Source organism: Astatotilapia calliptera, chromosome 17 (assembly GCF_900246225.1).
Source record: "Astatotilapia calliptera chromosome 17, fAstCal1.2, whole genome shotgun sequence".
NCBI classification, from domain to species: Eukaryota; Metazoa; Chordata; class Actinopteri; order Cichliformes; family Cichlidae; genus Astatotilapia; species Astatotilapia calliptera.
The window spans coordinates 5,348,691-5,367,247 of NC_039318.1; the positions used below are offsets into that span (position 1 = coordinate 5,348,691).

Consider the following 18,557-nt stretch of genomic DNA (forward strand, 5'->3'; position numbering starts at 1 on the left):
AAAGGAGTTTTAAAAAAAATCTCCGTTTTCGGTGATTCGAAACGCCGTTTACGTGTGGACGAAAGGTCAAAACGCATAGAAACAGCTGCGTTTTCAAAAATACCCGTGTAGATGTGGACGTAGCGTAAAAGAGTTAGTAGTTTATTTTCTTACTACCTGTAATTTATTGCAGATTACTTGTATTTGCTTAATTGTTTACTAAATGTTTGAGGTGTGAAATAAACCGCAATGGAGCAAAATATGGGTGTGTGTGGTTGGAGGATGTGTTAGTGCGTGTGCGTGCGCGCGTGCACGCGGTGGGGGGGGGGGGGGGCGAACATTTTTCTTGTAAAACAAAGGGGGGCCAGCAAAAAAAGTTTGGGAACCACTGGGTTAACTAATGATTGTACATTGCCCATGCATGTGAATGTGAGTTTGAATAGTCTGCCCCTCTGTGTTAGCTTTCCGACAGACTGGTGCCTCTTCCCCTGTTGCAGCTGGGATAGGCTCCTGCTGCAAACCGCTCAGGTCCTATGGCTGCACAAGCCCAAATCATTAACCCTTCACCACTGTGCTGTGTATTACAACTAAACTTCTCCACTTTGCTCTTATCTGTCCAAAAGACATTGTTCCAAAAGTCTTGAGATTTGTTCAGGTGCAACTCTGCAAATCTAAGTCGTACTACCATGTTCTTTTTAGAGAGAAGAGACTTTCTCATAGCAACCTTCCAAACAAGACATGCTTGTTCTTTCTTTTTTTATCTACATTCTCTTGTCATAATGGTTAACATTTAAAATCCAGAGGCCTGTGGCTTTATGGTTGTTGTTTTTTTTAATGTTCTCTAAGCATAAAGCAGTATGACCTTGGAGTAAATTTGTGTGATGTTCAAGTCTGGGAACACTGTGGGAGTGTGTTAAAACAACTCCTGCTGTGACTGGCCCTCTCAATTACCTATGGAAGCACTAAGGATGTGTTAGTTTTTCATAGGACTGCATAGAGTCACGGGAAGACTTTTTCACATGACTCTAGCTCATTGCCAGATTTAATTTCAGCTTGACATAGTGGCCTGCAGAGAACAAACTAAGACCAGTCATTACTAGATTGTTGATAACCAGAGATGGGCAGTAACGCGTTACAAGTAACACGTTAGTGTAATCCGATTACTTTTTTCAAGTAATGAGTAAAGACAGGGATTACTATTGCAAAGAAGGTAATTCATTTACTGTTACTTTCCCGTGAGCACGCTGCGTTACTGCATTACTAAAACCATGATTTTTTTTGTGTGTGAGTGTCTCACGACAGTGACCTAAGCGAGTGCGGCATTCGTGGCAACAGCTGCGTGCAGATCAACAATGGATAATATAATGGATACTATAATATATCTCGAGAGAGAGAGTATGACCGTGCAGCATTTAAAGTGTGGAAGTACTGACCTTACTTTGAGTTTGATTCCGTAAGTGACAAAAACATTAGCGTCTGCTGTTCGAAGAAAACTTTTACAGCATCTGTTTGAAAGTGTGAGTTTAAACACAAAAGCCTATTTTTTATATGCTGGAATGTGCAGAAAATAGGTTTAAATGTTAAACAAATTTCTTCCAGTCAGAGAATGTTGCATATAATTAAAGTTTTGCTTGATGCATAAAGTTTAAAAATTAAAACTAATAAAACAAGTTTTAAAAAGAGACTTTTTCATTTGATTACATTTTATATGATGGATTATGCAGAAAAATGGTGTAAATGTTTTTAAAGATTAACTAAGTAACTAATTACTTTCAAAAATAAGTAATCAGTAGGGTAACAGGATTACTTTTGGGGGGTAATAATCAGTAATTAGTTACTGATTACTTTTTTCAAGTAACTTGACCAACCCTGTTCATAACTATGCAACTGACAAATAAAGAATCTTGAATAAGGTTAAAACCAGAGGATGCTTGCTGACATTTTGGAATAAATTTAGTCAGAAATTAGAAATAATCAAATAAGATATTCCAACATTTTCATGGCTCATTATAAATAAAGACTAATTTTGTAGTTGCAATATATGCATAGATGGTGGGTTTTTACATTGCGAGCTGAAGGATCTCGCTCCTTCACAGCAGGTGGCCACATGGACGCGATATTTTGAAAGTGAATCCAGTTTTCATCATCCAAAATTGCGTTAGGTTAAGCGCATGACTCGTGACACGGGCTGACACTAATGGGAATCACTAGACCATAAATGTACGCCAACAAAGAGACTAACTGAAAAGTCTTTAATGCAACAACGTGAGCCGTGGCTGTATTTCCCAGCTGCCCCGCTCCGTCTCTGCCTCAGGGGGTAAAGGAGTCGGTGGGAGAACTGCAAGTCCCAGAGGTCTCGGCATCAGCCCTGGGAGAACATGGCAGCGCCGTCCAGCAGCAGCACGTGCAGCGGGGTTATGGAGCGGTGTATCCGGGAGCGGGTTCCCCCGCTGCTCACCGACTTGTACCAGTTCACCATGGCGTATGCGTACTGGCGGGCCGGTCGCCACGACGAGCACGCCGTGTTCGATCTCTTCTTCAGGGACAATCCGTTCGGCGGAGGCTTCTCGCTGTTCGCCGGGGTGCACGACTGCCTGCTGTTCCTGCGCAGCTTTCGCTTCGCAGACGAAGGTGAGGAGATCAACTAACTACATGTTACTGTCACTGACTACAAACTGGACATAAACGCTAGATTAAATAATAAAAGTCTCGTTATTAATCCGCTGACAGTCACGTTTCTCTCCCGTGGAGCTCTGGTAGGCATACAGAACTGGTTGCGCAATACTACTTATTATTTCTTAAGAACTGGAAAAGAGAAAGTAGTGACTTGTGAAAACTTACAGAAGCCCAAGAAGCAACTGTGCTTCTTTAAGTTCGTAAAGTCCAGTTTCCCCAAAGCCGTTAAGAATACCACCATTAATCGTATGATCGTGTTACTATTTGTTCCACCAGCAGCAGCTTTGCTACTCCAGGACCGATTTAACCGCAAAAGGCACACAGGGGCTCTGCAACCTTGGCTTTATGTAGGAATATAAGCAAATCATCTGTAGCCCACTGCACATCTACTCAGACTGACTGCGAGGTGTTAGTGCTCTGTCTGTCTGTATGAGAGTGACAGCAGTCAGTCCGAGTGGGACCACTGTTGATTTTGGATACACAGATATGCCAGTCCAGCATCAGTATCGGATAACATGACTGCATTAGATGTTGCTACCTATCCCAGTAACTAATGTTAATGTGCTTCCCTCGCTTTGATATAGGACTGTTTCAGTGTTTGAAAGTGATGAGGTTTGCACAGTGGTACACAGCAGAGGAGCACTGTTTCACACTGCCTTCAAAGTGGTGGACCTATGATGTTTCTTCTATACATGTGTTGGAACGTGTACTTGAGTAAAAACAGGAAATCTATTTTCTCTACCACAAAAGTATGGTCTAAAGTAGCATAACATCATCAGTTAAGTAAAACCACCAATTTCTTTGCAATACTTGAATTAATGCACTTTTTAAAACTTTAGCAGCTGCACAGGTGAAAAGTAATCAGCGCTAAGACAGGATCACTGTGCCACACTTGTGCAACAAACATGTTTAGTCTAACCTTCGTTATAGTCGCACCACTGATTTACAGGAAACGATGTGATTTATTTATTTATTTTTCTGTTCCTGTGAGTGTAGGTGCGTGAGACAGGAGGACAAACAGAGAAGTGAGTCAGGAGAGTGTTACAGGGTTGTGTTAACATTTTGTGTTCATGGATCCAGATGTGGAGTTCCTGCGCTCTGTCATGCCTCCAGACACTGACCCTGCCTTCTTCCAGTTTCTGCGATGCCTCGACTGTTCGGGTGTAACGCTCCATTCCGTCCCCGAAGGCACTGTGGTCTTTGCCAGGGTGAGCTATGAGTCTTTAAGGTTAAACTGAGGTTCAAAGGTCACAGTCTGAGGGACTAACTAGTGCTGCATGTCATCATATCTTCAGGTGCCTCTCATGGAAGTGGCTGGTCCACTGGCTGTGGTACAACTACTGGAGACAAGTCTATTGTGTCTTGTCAACTATGCCAGGTAATACATAGTCATATTTCTGTCTTTCCTGGAAAAGTAACGTCCTGGTTATTTTCCCATGTTGTGCCATCTTTAAAGCTACTGCGTTCACCCCGAGGACCTTAGGAAATATATTTCTGAAGAATTCTATTTCATATTTGGGAAAATGTAAATAAGCTTATTTGCGATATTTTGTTTGTTGCTTTCATGGAATATAAATGTCATATACTGTAGCTTCATTGAAGCAAAGCTAAATTTATATAATGGACTGTTGCTTCAGTGTCCTCTCTCTTCTCTGTTGTCAGTCTGGTCTGCACTAATGCTGCCCGTTTCCGTTTGGCGGCAGGCCCTAAGAGGAAGCTGCTGGAAATGGGCCTCAGGAGGGCTCAGGGTCCAGATGGAGGACTCACCGCCTCCCGATACACACACATCGGAGGTGATTGCTGTGTGATTACTTTGTTTTGATCCTCCCAGATCTCGACAGATAACTTGGCACATTTGTGGAGTTGTCACTTAAAGGCTGCTTTCCTATATATATATATATATTTTTTAAATGCCAATATCAAAAATCAGAAATGTGATTTTTTTTGATATTGGCATTCCATCCAATGAAACTCATGAAGAGGACGCCTGTCTTAATGAGAGGATAAAAGCATCCATCTGTAACCTCTGAAGGAATGTAGCGATCTGGACTTCATTTCCATGCTGTCTTACACAGCGTGTCTGCAGTATTTACTGAAATTCCCAAAGAACATTACTATATGACATCAAATGAACAAAAACCAGCATGTTTTATGTTGAAATAATGCATGAAATAATGTGGAAATGATTTTCTTCTGTTCTGCATACACACAGAGACTTTATTCCATCTTTCAGGGTTTGATCTTACCAGTAATGTTCAGGCTGGTTTCCTGTTTGGAATCCCAGTTGCAGGGACCATGGCACACTCGTACGTAACTTCTTTTACCTCCCTGGAGGAAGTGTGGCCGCAAGTGAGTATGTGCACTCTGTCTTTACGTCATCTGAATGGAACCATACCATTCAGATAATTGAGCTACACATCTTATGTGTTTATACTGGCAAACCAGAACATGACTTCCATTTTACACTCGGCAGGGTTTGTAAAGATCAGCTGTGACATGTTCCACGACTCATTAATGCAAATATCCTATGAGCCAATCACATGGCAGCAATGCAATTATGGCAGCAATGCAATTAAGCGAATTAAAACATTACTATACTAGCAAGGTCTACCAAAAAAGCTGGTCTGGGAGTTTATGTAAGGTAAAGGTGATGTAATATTAGAGAGAATGCAAGAATCAGACCACTCGGCGACAGTGAGGAGGACACCCCCCCCCCCTTACCACACTCCCTGCCGGTGCCTGATGCCCTCGTGTGTTGGTGGTTCCCGGTGTCTGGGACTGGGCGCTCAGGTATGTACTGGCTCACTCCCAGTGGCTGCTTGACAAGGCCTGGCGCCCGGGACTTGGTCGGGCCCCTTCTAGGGGGTGGGGCACCCCCTGACAGTGGGCCCCTGGGCCCGGGATTCGGTCCGTCCAAAAAACACAAACTACCAGAGAGAGTTGACAAATGAAAATGAACGACGTGCACCAGTGGCATATAAACACCACAGTCCCCAGCCACCTGAGTTATCACCACCAAAACTACGGGATGGTTCAAAAGATTCAGCTCCCATTTGAACCCTAATTTCAAAAGTAGAGAGGGTATCAGTCTCCTGAGGGCTGGTTTCACAGGAGAGGCACACGTTAGGCTCTCCTTATGTTGTAATTTGGTAACTGAAATGCTCTATTGCATTTAACAAACTCTTAAACGTCTTGTTTGTCTCTTTACAGACACTTTCGGCGGTGAACGGGGAGCATAATCCAGTCGATATCATTTCTTTAACAAAAGGCTGGCTGAGTCGTGTGTGTGATCTTCTGGGAGCAGAGCCAGGGAAAATCCATGAGGGAGAGCTGGCTGCTTTCTTGTCTTATGCCATCGCGTATCCTCAGAACTTCCTCCCAGTGATTGACAGCTACAGTGTTGGCTGGTAACTCCTGCCTTACATTAAGTTAAAGTTAAAGTTTACACTGCATATATGAGATAAAGCTGACAAATTGGCAGTTTGGCTAATGAAAGCCAGAAAACTAAGAAGCTCTAAAAACTAAAGGAACACTTTTTAATCAGAATAAAGCATCTAGTCACTGAAACTTCTGGGATTAGAGTTAAAATAATGAGACAAGCCCCAAAACAAAGGTGGAGGCCACTGACATTTTTCCCTCATCTTTTCTGACTGATTTATTCATTGGTTTTGCATTTGGCTACAGTCAGAGTCACTACTTTTAGCATGAGGTGATACCTGGACCCTACGAATTGATGTTGTAGAGGTAATCCAACTCCACATCAGTCTATCACAAGGTAGGCTGGGTCTTCCAGCAAAGTTTGAAGTGCATGGAAGAGATTCCAGGAGACAGGCGGTTGCTCTAGGAGAGCTGGACTGTGCAGGAAAAGGTCTTTAACCCACCAGCAGGACCTGTATCTGCTCTTTTGCGCAATAAGGAACCGGATGAGTGATGCCATAGTCCTATGAAATGACCTTCAACAGGCCACTGGTGTGAATGTCTCTGAGCTAACAATCACAAACAGACTTCACAAGAGTGCCTGATGACCTTGGAGCACAATTAGCATTTTCCATACAATATTAGAACTGACAGGTCCACCACTGGTGCCCTGTGATTTTCAGTTTAAGAGCAGGTTCACCCTGAGCACATGTGACTGATGTGTCTGGAGAAGCTGTGGGGAATGTTATGTAAAATCATTAAACATGACTGGATTGGTGGTGGGTCATTGATGGTCAGGGGAGGCATATCCATGGAAGGACACAGACTTGTACAGGCTAGGCAGTGGCACCCTGACTTACATTAGGTATCAGTTTCATGTGATGAGAGTATGCAGTCAGCTCCTGGAGGACGAAGGAATTGATATCACTGACTGGCCCTTCTCTTTTAAGCCTTGTCTTTTCTCCATTCCCTAGCTTTGTTTCCATTAAACAAAGCTAAACACAAAGCAGTTCAATGATCTCATCTATTCTGTGTGTAAATATAATTTCAGCAGCGGCATCTTGAACTTCTGTGCTGTGGCACTGGTACTGTGTGAGCTGGGCTACAGGCCGGTGGGGGTTCGTCTTGACAGCGGGGACCTTTGCAAGCAGTCCCTTGATGTGCACCGTGTCTTCAGACTCTGCAGCGAGCAGTGAGTAAGGTGTCCTCCCGTCTGTCTTTAAACTTACAGTGAGATATGTTCTGACTCCTCCAGAGATCTGTGGCTCGCGTCTAATTTTGTGTCACTGCTTTTTGATTCCTCTCTTATTGTTCATTTCATCTCTGCAGATTCTCCATTCCTGCTTTTGATTCCCTGATCATCGTTGGGACTAATAACATCTCAGAAGAGAGCTTGGCTGAAGTCAACAGTAAGGTAAATTGAGTGGCCATACAGGGTAATTCATTAGGAGTCAGTCAAATTTTGTGACTTGTAAAAGTGACTCCCTGCAAGACCTTTCCATGTCAGCTTGATGTGTCATTGTCTTAGGAGAACGCGATCAGTGTAGTTGGTGTTGGAACACATCTGGTGACTTGCACAAAACAACCTTCCCTTGGCTGTGTATATAAGGTGATTTAATGAGAATTCACACTTACTAGCCTCTCTCCTCTCCTGCCATGTTTAACACCTGTATGGTTTTGTTTGTTCCTCTGTTCATTAGCTGGTGGAGGTGAGAGGAAGACCCAGGATGAAGGTCAGTGAGGACCCAGAAAAGAGCACTGTTCCTGGGAGGAAAGCTGTCTACCGGCTAATAGATCCTGAAGGTGAGAATTGAGTACTACCTGCTGCAGCTGAGCTTCTTTCTCTGTGTGGCACAACAACAGGAACGCCACAAATTACTTGTTATAAATGATCAGAGACAGGTCCGTGAATGGCAGTATGATCGTCCCTTTAGGCAGAAATGAATATGTTCCTGTAAATCTATAATTGGTTTCTGTCCTTTCTCCTCTGCAGGTCATCCATTTCTAGACGTGGTATGTCTGGCGGTGGAGTCTCCTCCAGAGGCGGGACTCCCACTGAGCTGTTACCCCCTGGGATGCAACCACACCGCCCTCTCAGTCACTCCAGCTCGGGTCACCTGTCTGCGTCAGGAAGTGTTTAGTAAAGGACAGGTGAGGATGGGCCGCTCTCTCAAACATTAGCAGACAGCTTATGAAGAATTGTGGGATAATCACACTGAATACATACTTTTTTTTTAAGCTTTGTATCTTAAAGATTTTCCATTTAGATTTTTAATCAGTGACTAATAAGTTTACAAAGAACACCAAACGTATGTAATATAACAGCAAAGAAAAGTACTTTCTTTAAAAACTATTAAAAAAAAATCACACTTCATGTACTAAACAGTACCAAACAAGCCACTATAGTGTGTGGGAGCTTTGCCTTTATGAGTGTCTCCAACATTTTCTAGGTCACACAGCCTTTGTGCAGCACTGCAGAAACTAGAGCAAAGGTCCAGCGCTCCCTCCAGACTCTGCACCCTCGGCACAAGAGACTGCAGAAGCCGGATTCCTACACAGTAAGTCTCTCAGTACAAGCTGTACTGAATGCAAGAGTACAGACCAACTTAGTCCTTCACTAAGATGCAGAAATTAACTCTCACAGATTGTGAAAGATTTCTTTACCTATGCCTGTGGCTTTCTCTTCCACTAGGTGGCCCTCTCCCAGAAACTCCACAACATGGTCAAAGAGATCCAAAAAGGAAGCAGCAACAACACCAACTTTCTTTTAGCCAACTAAAGCGAATCAAGTGTTTCCTAAATTGCCTCACAGAAGTTCTTATATTTATAGAGCATCGTCTGAATGAACCCTTACAGTGGGGACACTCCAAATACTGGAATAACAGCTGTTGTGTCGCCTGTGTTATTCAGATGTAACGAATGTTTTTAAAGAAGGATTAAAATAAAGGTGTTTAGTGCAATGATCATCAGGGTTAGACACTCTTTCAGACATATCCTTATAGTTATGTTTTCTACATTTGGAAACTTTCGACAATAAACATCCAACAAATCTAAAAACAGGAGCCGCACTGTGAAATGAAGACATAACAGTGCAGAAATAATCATGTTCTCTGAACCAGACTTTGCTGCCTTGTTGCAGATTAATATCATTAAGTTCATGTTAAGGTGCTGAAGAAAGACGTGGTTGGAAACTAGAAAAAAAAATAGAAAGCTGCCCGTGCATTAATTATTTTTTCATATTAATAATATTCTAAACTTGGGACTAAGACTCAGGTTAGTGGAATTTTTTAAATAAATATGTAACCTCAGACCCTTTGATCATGCTTTTGAAAAAGTGGAAGCAATTACAGGTTGATATTTTAGCTCCTGTCAAAGATTATGATTTTGTTTGACAGTATAGAAGCTAAGGAAGTTTGACCCTAAAGTATTTGTGCTTTCTTATCCATAACACTTCATCCATAATCACAGTAATCAACATTTTATGTAGGTGAGACTACACAGGATGAAGGCACTGAGGAATATCGAAATTTCAGGTTACTTTAGGTTCATCACACTGTCGTCTTTTCACTTAAATTAAGAGGAAATCACCAGATTATAGATTACGTTTCCTTTGTCTACATGATATTAATGTAAAATGATTCATATGTAATATGTAAAACACACACTTTTCATATTTAATTGTAAAATTCCAGAAATCCTGCCATGCAAAAAAAAAGGTAAATTATCTTCATATAATCACCTTGAGTGTGGGGGTCTTTAAAATTCTTACTGATAACTTGTATTTAATAATAAAATCTCATCTTCAATAACAAAGGCTGCTTTTTGTGAGCAAGAAATCACCACTTCAGTTGTATTTACATCTCTGAACTTTCCTGCTGTATTACTGCAAATTATAGCACTTTTTTAACCAACAAGTGTATTGATTGTCATTGAGTGCTTGATTTATGGAACAGTTTTACCTAATGTGTTTCTTTCTGGGCTCTTAATATGAAAATAAAATGACACAACAATGAGGTTTTTATCAAATATTCACATTTGTTTTGAAAAGGTATGCTCAAGTTAAACATAGAAATGTAACAAAAAAGTTGTAAACATATTCTTTATGTTAGTAATAAACAAGCCCAGTTTCGTAGTGATATGTGTTAGTAATAAAAACCTATTCACAACTAAAGTCTCTCAAATCCAATGGAAGGACTCAGTAAAAGATAAATGGCTGCTTGTGTTAAATCCACACAGAAAAAGAAAGTTCTAAAGCTGTGTATAAGTCCTTGGACTCACGTGTAGCTTATTTCTTTCAGCTGTTCTGACAGTATCTGTGTTTCTGTCCAGTGATGGTAAAGAAACTGAAAATCAAAGACTGCAGCTGTTTCCAAGTGTTCTTCTCATTTACCTACAAACCAAACGCATGCCACTAAAACAGTATTAAATGTGCCATGATAACAACTTTAAGTTCATTTCAACATGTTTTTCTGCTTTTTGCAGTTTATGGTTTCTTTGCAGGATTCATTTTAAGTTTGAAAAGAAGCAGCAGAGTGAAGATGGAGACAGAGTGTAATGGTACTGCTCTTAGTTTAGATGTAAAATTTAACCTTTAGGTGATTAACTGAATGCTCACCATTCCTCTTTACTCTGCTTCAATCTGAAAACTGTTGGCAACAATTCTCTACATCCCACCCCCCAAGCCTCTTTTCCTTGCTGCTGCAGGACATGTGAGAAGAGTTCCCTTGAATTCTGATTGGCTGCCTGCTGACCAGTGGTAGTGGAACTGGAGATACACCCAGTGGACATATGGAGCTGATTAAAAACAGAGAGGCAGTGATATCATCCTTGACTGTCTCAGCGGTGGATCAGTCCACACTCTTTTACAGCCTCAGGGAGTCCTGCTAATGCACATTACTGAACTTTAGTCTATTTCACTACATAAATAATGGTCAGTAGTGGGCGAGTTATTCCTTTAGTTATGGGGATCACAAGGCACAAATCCTCTATCCAAAATTCCACGACACTACTTTTAAGCCATCCCTAATCTCTTTATATTTTGCTGGAAAAATGGGAAATAGGTGATTTATTGGAATGTCCAAATATATGGAAATGTAGTATATAAGGCAAAAACAGTTTGTGCTGTTCTATAGTTTGAAAGTCTGTAAGGCATGACCACCTTTACTCTATAAGTAGTTTTCAGGAATAGTTCTCCAGGATTCTTGCAAGACATTCAAGCTCTTCTTTTGGATGTTGGCTGCCTTTTGTTCTGTTCTCTGCCAAGATGATCCCACACTGCTTCAATAATGTTGAGGTCTGGTCTCTGCTGAGGCCAGTCCATGATTGATAGTGTCATGGATAAAACACTGTTTTGGGATCATTGTCATGATAAAAAAAAAACTTTCTATTTTTGTGTTCTTAATGCCATCAATTTTGACAAGTTCCCCAACACCACTGGCTGAAGTGCAATTCAAATCCACCTTGTTTGTGCAAAGATACACTCAATGCCTGTCAAACAGTCTTTTCTTTAGCAATTTGGTTTTTTGTATTTGTGTAAAGAAATGGGAACCAATTATGTGCTTTTTGCCTCTGGCTGCTAGTAACAAAGTGTCTAAAGGTATAATTTTAAGTTGTTTCTTTGCTAAGTTTTCTGTTTCCTGCAGACAACACACTGATACACTGCTTTTAATGCTTGGCTGATAGGTCAGTGGTAAGTGACTTAAAAAACAAAAGTGGCAATGTGCATAGACGCGACTGAAAACGAGTGAAAATCTCCACACACAAAAAAGCTCGGGACCACTTTAAAAGTTAGAAGAATGCATTTTTTTATTATAAGAAAAATAAATGACTAGTGGCTCAAGACTTCTGCAAAGTACTGTACATAATAAAAGTTACTAAAGTTTTGCATTGTGCAGTAAGATGAGAATCAATTTATTATCCTGTTAGGTCCACATATATTTGGACTTCTTCTTCTCTATTTTCCCTATCCTTCTGTTCATTCTCTCCCAACCTCTCTGTCCTTTTTCTTTCTCTTCGTCATCCCCCAGTTATGTCTGTTCTGATTGTAATGACTTAAAATAAAATAACAATATTAAAATTTAAAAAGTAATAAAAAAAAATCCTGACAAAATTCTAATTAACTATGACAATCAAGTGGACCAGAATAGCAAAAGGTCCACTTGGCACAATCAATCTGGGCATTTTCCTTGGACTTCAGAAGACAATTCCGATTGCTACAGTGACGCGGGAAAAAAAGTGATCAATACAATCCTAAAATTAGTTCTAATAGGTACATTAAGAAACCACAGAGCAGCATTTTGAACAGAGTTCAGGATGACTTTTTAGGGATACCCCAGAGGAGGGAGTGGAAGCGGTTAAGAAATACTGTATATACTAGCTGGAAATGAGATTCAGATTCTGACTCTAACCAGTATTCTTTTTATTTCAAGGACATAAATTACTATATTTGGAAAGAGGGGGGGCATATTAAATAGCACACGCAATTTGCAAAGTGCATCCATAAAATAAGCGCAAGATGCAGACATATTGGCTAATTAGTGCTAGGTAATGGACTGATAAGCCACTACAGTTTCACCCCCCAGAATTAAAGCACAAACTTGCTGAATGGTCTGTTGTACACTACAAACATGTTGGTCAGATAATCCATCAAAATGCTCCCAAACATGCTCCCCTTATTAACAGTATTAGTTTAAAACGATTATATGTATAATGTCCTGGAAATCTAAATTTCAGCTACGACATAAAAACAAAACAAAATAAACAAAAAGAACAACCTCTAGCGAGCTCACCAGTCTTTTGATTTACTGTTACTGGGTGACACATCAGTGACCTTTGTAATTTGAACCGCACTTAACCTCCTGACATGCCCAGATACCCGCTGAGTCCACTGCGCATTCGCTGCAGAAAACGCTTTCACCTGCAGATCTTGTAGAGGCCGGCAGGGGGCGCTCTGTTCTCTGGCTTCTCTCCCTCTCTGGCTGTCCCTGCGACTCTCCCTCTACTCCCCTCATCTTCCCTCAGATACTGTACAGCAGGCAAAAAAAAAAAAAGTCGGATCAAGCTTTTCCGGTCTGCTGGCACTAATTTCCTCTCAAGACCTCTGGCGTTGAAGCTGAGGATACGCACAGATCCAGAGACAGAGAGCGACATCCTGGGGAAGGAGCAGCAGGGAGGACCTGGTGAAATTAACCGCACAGTCTTGCACCCGTCTCAAGGGGTTTTCTACCACGGGTGAGTGGATCCTGTGAGCAGGGAGAGGAGGAACAGAGAGGGAGAAGGGAGCAGAATGCTTCGGCAGATGGGAGCGCTCCCGAGTCTCGTCGCGGCTGCTCCGTGCTTTCCCATCCGCGCGTCTCTTCGTCTCCGTGAAGCCGCCACATAGCGGCCGCCGCTGCCCGTCCTCCTCTCCGCCGCCACTCCGGGTATTTGCCCGGCTCGTTATTGCATAACCCAGCGTCTTTGTCACCAGCCCCGACTTGATTCTCGTCAGTCAGCGGTGAGGGGATCCACATCTTGTTTACCGGCCCAGCGAGAGCAGCGAGGCGTCCAAGCAGGATTTTAAGCCGGATCATCACGCTGTCTGGCGGTGATGAGAACTCACCCCGAGTGGATTTCACTGGTGTGCTGCCAGAAGCATCTGGAAAGGATAAGACAGGAATACACTCCCCCCTCCAGAGTACCAGAGGATAGTTCACATCTCAGACGGGTCGGTGTTTGAGCTGTGCAGCTGCTGACTGATGCCTTTTAGCTTGTGTTTTATTGGGGAATAGTTTTATTCACTCTGGCTGCCCCAACTGACACAGTTCATAACCAGATTTCCTCCTGACCCCAGTGGGCTTGAACATGTTGAATACCCCTGTCCTTGTTGCTTGCAGCTGGTGACTGAAGGATAAGCATCCTATTCGACAAATCACAACAGATTAGTAATCCAGCAAGGTTTACTTTTAGCGATGCAGTGAAGATGTGTGCAGCCAGATTCAGTGGCTGCCTCAATGGCTGTGCTGAGGAGGCCCCCAGTAGTGTTGCAGGGGCTGCTGGTTCAGTCATGGTCTCCAGGATGCTGGACTGGTCTGAGGCAGGTGCCCGCATCCTCCACAGCCTGGAAATGGGCACAGTGATGACCATCTTCTATCAGAAAAAGTCTCAGCGCCCTGAGAGGAGAACGTTCCAGATAAGGCAGGACACGAGGCAGATAGTGTGGAGCAGAAACCCAGACAAAATAGAAGGAGAGAGTAAGTATAAAATTGGGGATTGATTTCTGTGAAATGTTTAAAGTCAGTAATTCATGTTGAAAAGTCAAACAGTTCTTCTAAACTAGCAGCAGTGAAACAATTGTGCTTTTAAGGCTTTTAAGGCTAATCCAATGTTTGCGTCTGCCAAGTTTAAACCAGCCCGCAAAACACAAGCATGTTTAAACCATGGAAATATCTGTCTCACATTTATAACACGCAGAAGTGTGTTTGAGTCAACCAAAGAGTCAACCTGGTTGAGCCTTTCCATCTTGGAGCTGTTCTGAAACAAGACCACAGATTCAGACAGCAGCGCTCCATATAAAACAACCTGAAGAACCAATCCCATAAACGTATAGGTTTGCTCTACATCACAGGTGTCGAACTCTAGTCCTCGAAGGCCGCAGTCCTGAAACGTTTCCATGTGTCTGTGCTGCAACACATGGAGAAAATTAGTAGGTCATTATCAGAACTCTATGGAACTTGACTGCATGCTGAGGTGGCAATTCAGCCATTTGATTCATGGTACAGCAGCTCATGAATATGGTGCAATAAAAGTACTTTTAGAAGTTAAAACTTAAATTTATTTAAACTTACTTGCACAAGGGTTAGGGGTTGCCACCTCGGCATGCAGTCAAGTCTTTCCAATGACCTAATTTTATTCAGGTTTGTGCAGCAGGGACACATTTCAAAGTTTCGAGGACTGGAGTTTGACACATGGTCAGAGCTGCTGACCATGCATGTAACGCATTATTAGAAATCTGAGTATGATGTTATTTATGTGGACTCTTTCAGCTCATTGTGAAAGTCTCTACTGCTGTTTTGGTACCATTGTGCTTGATTCTCTCCTCTGCTCGCTGTTTTCTGTCTGGTTTAGGTTGATACCTGGCTTTTTTTTAAGGCAGTAAATGAGAATTTTTAGGAAAAAAAACCCCACCATCACTTCATCAAGACAAGGTTATTAAAGAAAATCCAATATTCTGATGTTCCAGTTCAGTCTTTATTTGAAAAATCTTCAAAATAGATATTATGCGTCATATAAAAGTGGTTAGAAACAGTCTCACATAGATGCAGTGCCAACACTAGACAGCAGATTTTCCCACGTCAGTTACATTAAAAGCTGAAATGAAAGGCAGTGATCAATACAGTTTTCTCCAGGCGTTAATCTGCTTAACATGGCTAACTAGCATAGGCAACATGAGCACTTGGCTAATTAGCCATCAATATATAATTCACATTATCAGAATTATGTCCTGACCCCTGTTTCCTTTCTTTATTTACAATCATCCCATTACAAACTGTAGTCTGTATAAAAATGTTAAAGAGTTATTATGTGTATTTATGTGTATGCTCATATGCTCCCTAACTTGCTGCACTTATGCAAGATTTCTGTATCGTGCTATTAAATAATGAGAGCTCAACAGCAGGGGCAGTGGATCATGTGTTTGATGACCTGAAGTTGAGGCAGCAGCACAGAAAGGCCTTCTGTCTTGAACCATCACACCCATGTTCACAGACTCATCAAGCCTCAAAGATAAATCTGCGGATGTGACAAAGTTTTGTATTCACACAAATGAATGTGAATGGCTGTGTTTACGCTATATTTATGAGTTAAATGAAGGAGAACAATAGATCCCATAGAACTTCTTAACATTTTTTACACACCTCACACAGTACAGCCTCTGTCTGAGTGCTCACTGCTGATCCGTACAAAGAGAATACCTTGTTCTGAAAGCAAGGCATAATTGCGTGATGTGGTACTGTGTATTTTTTTTTCTTTTTTGGGAGGTGGGGCTGCTGTAGGGCTATAAAAAGTGGGTAAATCTAGAGAAAATAGTTGATATAGAGATATATAGTTGGCAACACTGCTGTAAATAAGGGTTGCAGGCATACAGAGAATTCTCTTTATTGAAAAAAAGAGAATCTATGTCTATTATTAAAAAAGAATATATACAACAAACAAATATCCAGATACATACAGTGATTACATAGTTATGAAGAAGCTTTATAAAAATGCAAAATAACAATAATTGGGTGTATTTCTCTATAGCAGAGGTTTGATTGATTTTAAATATTTGTGCTCAGAAATCTTTTAACTATTGAGAATAACACATTCATACAGGATATGATGGCGCTGTTTTCCACAAATCACATGCACAGATTGTGTATCAGAAGATGTTGAAGTATCAGCCAACGATTAGGTGTCAGTGAAATATGCTGACAAGCAAAGAAACAGGACACCACAGTCTGCTTCCTCAGCTCTGTGTTCACGCTTTTAAGAGGTGATTACCAACTATAGACTGTATGTAAAAGATGGATATGGACACCTTGATGTTGGTCACTGGGCTGCAAAGCTTTTTAAAGCCTCAAGCTGAGGATTTTTGCAGGTGCCATTGTCAATAGAGACCTGTCCTAAACCACACTCTGCTTTAATGTCCTAAACAGTGTGAAATCCACTTCTTGAAAACACCACCTTCAAGCGGTTACATCTTTTAAATCCATCCATCCATTTTTTTAAATACAGCATACCAGCTGTGACCCATTAAGATGCAGTTTAATGTTAATTTTTATCTGTTATGGCAGCAGGATAAAGGATAAAAGTACAGTCAAGTGCCCAGTGAGGCCTTATACTGAGACAGTGCAAATGTACAAAAATTACACATTTTGTTGTATTTCTGTCTCAGTTTCTTTGTCCATAAGTGCACTATGGATAAAGAAAGTGAGGTTTTACAAACCAAATGACACAAATATTTATGCACACCGTGTGTGTTTGTGTGTACAGCACTTTCTTTCTCCACAGTGCGCTTGTGGGCAAAGAAACTTTGACAGCCTAAAATAAAACCAACTTCAAAGTAAATGTAGGAAAAGCTGACTTTGAAGGCTTAGCCAACTGTTTAATCAAGTTTCTTCTGATTTAAAACTAAATTTGTCCAGTTTTACGCTCTAATTCAGATTCCTTATAAAGGTTTTGTATTTAACAATTTTAAGAGTGTTTTAGAGCTTTAAAGTTTGATTTCTCATGGAACTCATGGCTCAGTAGCGTTCCTTTTTCGGGGGTTTTGAGCTATGAGATTCCCTCTGTAGTCACTGGATGAAAACCAGACCTGATGTGGTTGAAAGCTCAGGAAAAAGGCATTGTTTTGCTGGTGATGCAAAAAGCTCTGAGATCTGGATGCTGCTTAAGCTTGAAGCAAAATCAATATATAGTTAACTGATCCTTTGAAAAAACAGGTTTCTGGGGTTTTCGTTCTAAGCGTTGCTGTAAAATGACATTTTGCTGTGGCAGGCTGTTCCCCACAGTGTCGGAGTGTCTCCCGTCCCGACACTGTGACAGGGCCCTCAGACGACAGACAGATCATGACCCTGTGACCTCTGTTTCCTCCAAGTCAGCCTGCCTGTCACTCTCAGCACACATGCTGCTGCGGCGTGGATCTTTGGCCAGCTTTAGCTTTTCTGCCGGCTGCCCAACATCCTGACTGACTGACTGGCAGGTTGTGGGCTTAGACGACTGAGACAGCCTATTGGAGTGGAGTCAAGTGGCAGTGGTAAACTTAAAGCAGGCGGCTGTTGTTGGGCTGTTGATTCGTCCTGTCTGGGGTGTGGACGCTATTGTCTGCGTCCTGGATTTTGTTGCCCGGGAGTGGATTTGTTACAGATTCTGTTAGTACTGAGAAAACTTATGGTATTCACAACTGGCATGCTAGAGTTTCCTTCTGTCTGCCATGTGTTATTTTAACTCCAGCAACTCTTCAGAGGCGACGCATCACCCTGACAACCAAGAAAACTGAGGTTTAAATAGGTGTCAGGTGTTGTATTTTGATCCAAGCCATGATTTTTTAAAAACCAAACCAAGTAGGTCATATATACAAATATATATATATACAGTATTCTGTAAGTCTTGAGACAACTGAATTTCTGTGAAAAATTGGAAATTGGTGCAGCGATTTATTGAAAGCTATCCAAACATAAATGGATATATAATCTATAAGGCAACAAGAGAGTGGTTCAGAACAGCCTCCTTGTAATTTCGATAAGTATTCTACATGAGTAGCACTCCAAGCTTCTTAAGCTCTTCTTTGGATGGTGGCTGCCCTTTGTGCTGTTATTTGTCAAGATGATCCCACACCACTTCAATAAAGTTCAGGTCTGGATTCTGGGGAGGCCAGTCCACGACCGATAATATTTCATTGTGTTTTTGTATCTAAGTATGCTTTTACTGGATGTGTTTGGGGTCATTGTCATGCTGAAAAATGAGGC

General features: G+C 41.5%; 2 protein-coding genes across 2 annotated transcripts in view; both read left to right on the forward strand.

Annotated features, from left to right (window-relative positions):
- Nucleotides 1-2,048: 2,048 nt before the first annotated feature.
- naprt (nicotinate phosphoribosyltransferase) lies at nucleotides 2,049-9,041 on the forward strand. Its single transcript, XM_026147027.1, has 13 exons — nucleotides 2,049-2,610; nucleotides 3,736-3,863; nucleotides 3,951-4,033; nucleotides 4,318-4,448; nucleotides 4,889-5,004; nucleotides 5,866-6,062; nucleotides 7,124-7,264; nucleotides 7,402-7,486; nucleotides 7,601-7,681; nucleotides 7,773-7,875; nucleotides 8,066-8,223; nucleotides 8,523-8,630; nucleotides 8,765-9,041. The coding sequence occupies exons 1-13, from the start codon at nucleotides 2,358-2,360 to the stop codon at nucleotides 8,849-8,851; spliced, it is 1,671 nt and encodes a 556-aa protein (XP_026002812.1). The 5' UTR covers nucleotides 2,049-2,357; the 3' UTR covers nucleotides 8,852-9,041.
- A 2,910-nt stretch (nucleotides 9,042-11,951) lies between these two features.
- Nucleotides 11,952-18,557, forward strand: part of LOC113009003 (1-phosphatidylinositol 4,5-bisphosphate phosphodiesterase gamma-1-like) — a 40,685-nt gene continuing 34,079 nt past the window's right edge. Inside the window, exon 1 of the mRNA XM_026147019.1 lies at nucleotides 11,952-14,303. Coding sequence (XP_026002804.1) covers nucleotides 14,033-14,303 — 271 coding nt within the window. The 5' untranslated portion in view covers nucleotides 11,952-14,032. The remainder of the gene's footprint in view (nucleotides 14,304-18,557) is intronic.

Coding starts and splice junctions, on each gene's coding strand:
- naprt (XM_026147027.1), top strand. CDS start 2,358: ATGGCAGCGCCGTCCAGCAGCAGCACGTGCAGCGGGGTTATGGAGCGG. Junction 8,224..8,522: donor AAGTGTTTAGTAAAGGACAG/GTGAGGATGGGC, acceptor AACATTTTCTAG/GTCACACAGCCTTTGTGCAG. Junction 8,631..8,764: donor AGAAGCCGGATTCCTACACA/GTAAGTCTCTCA, acceptor CTCTTCCACTAG/GTGGCCCTCTCCCAGAAACT.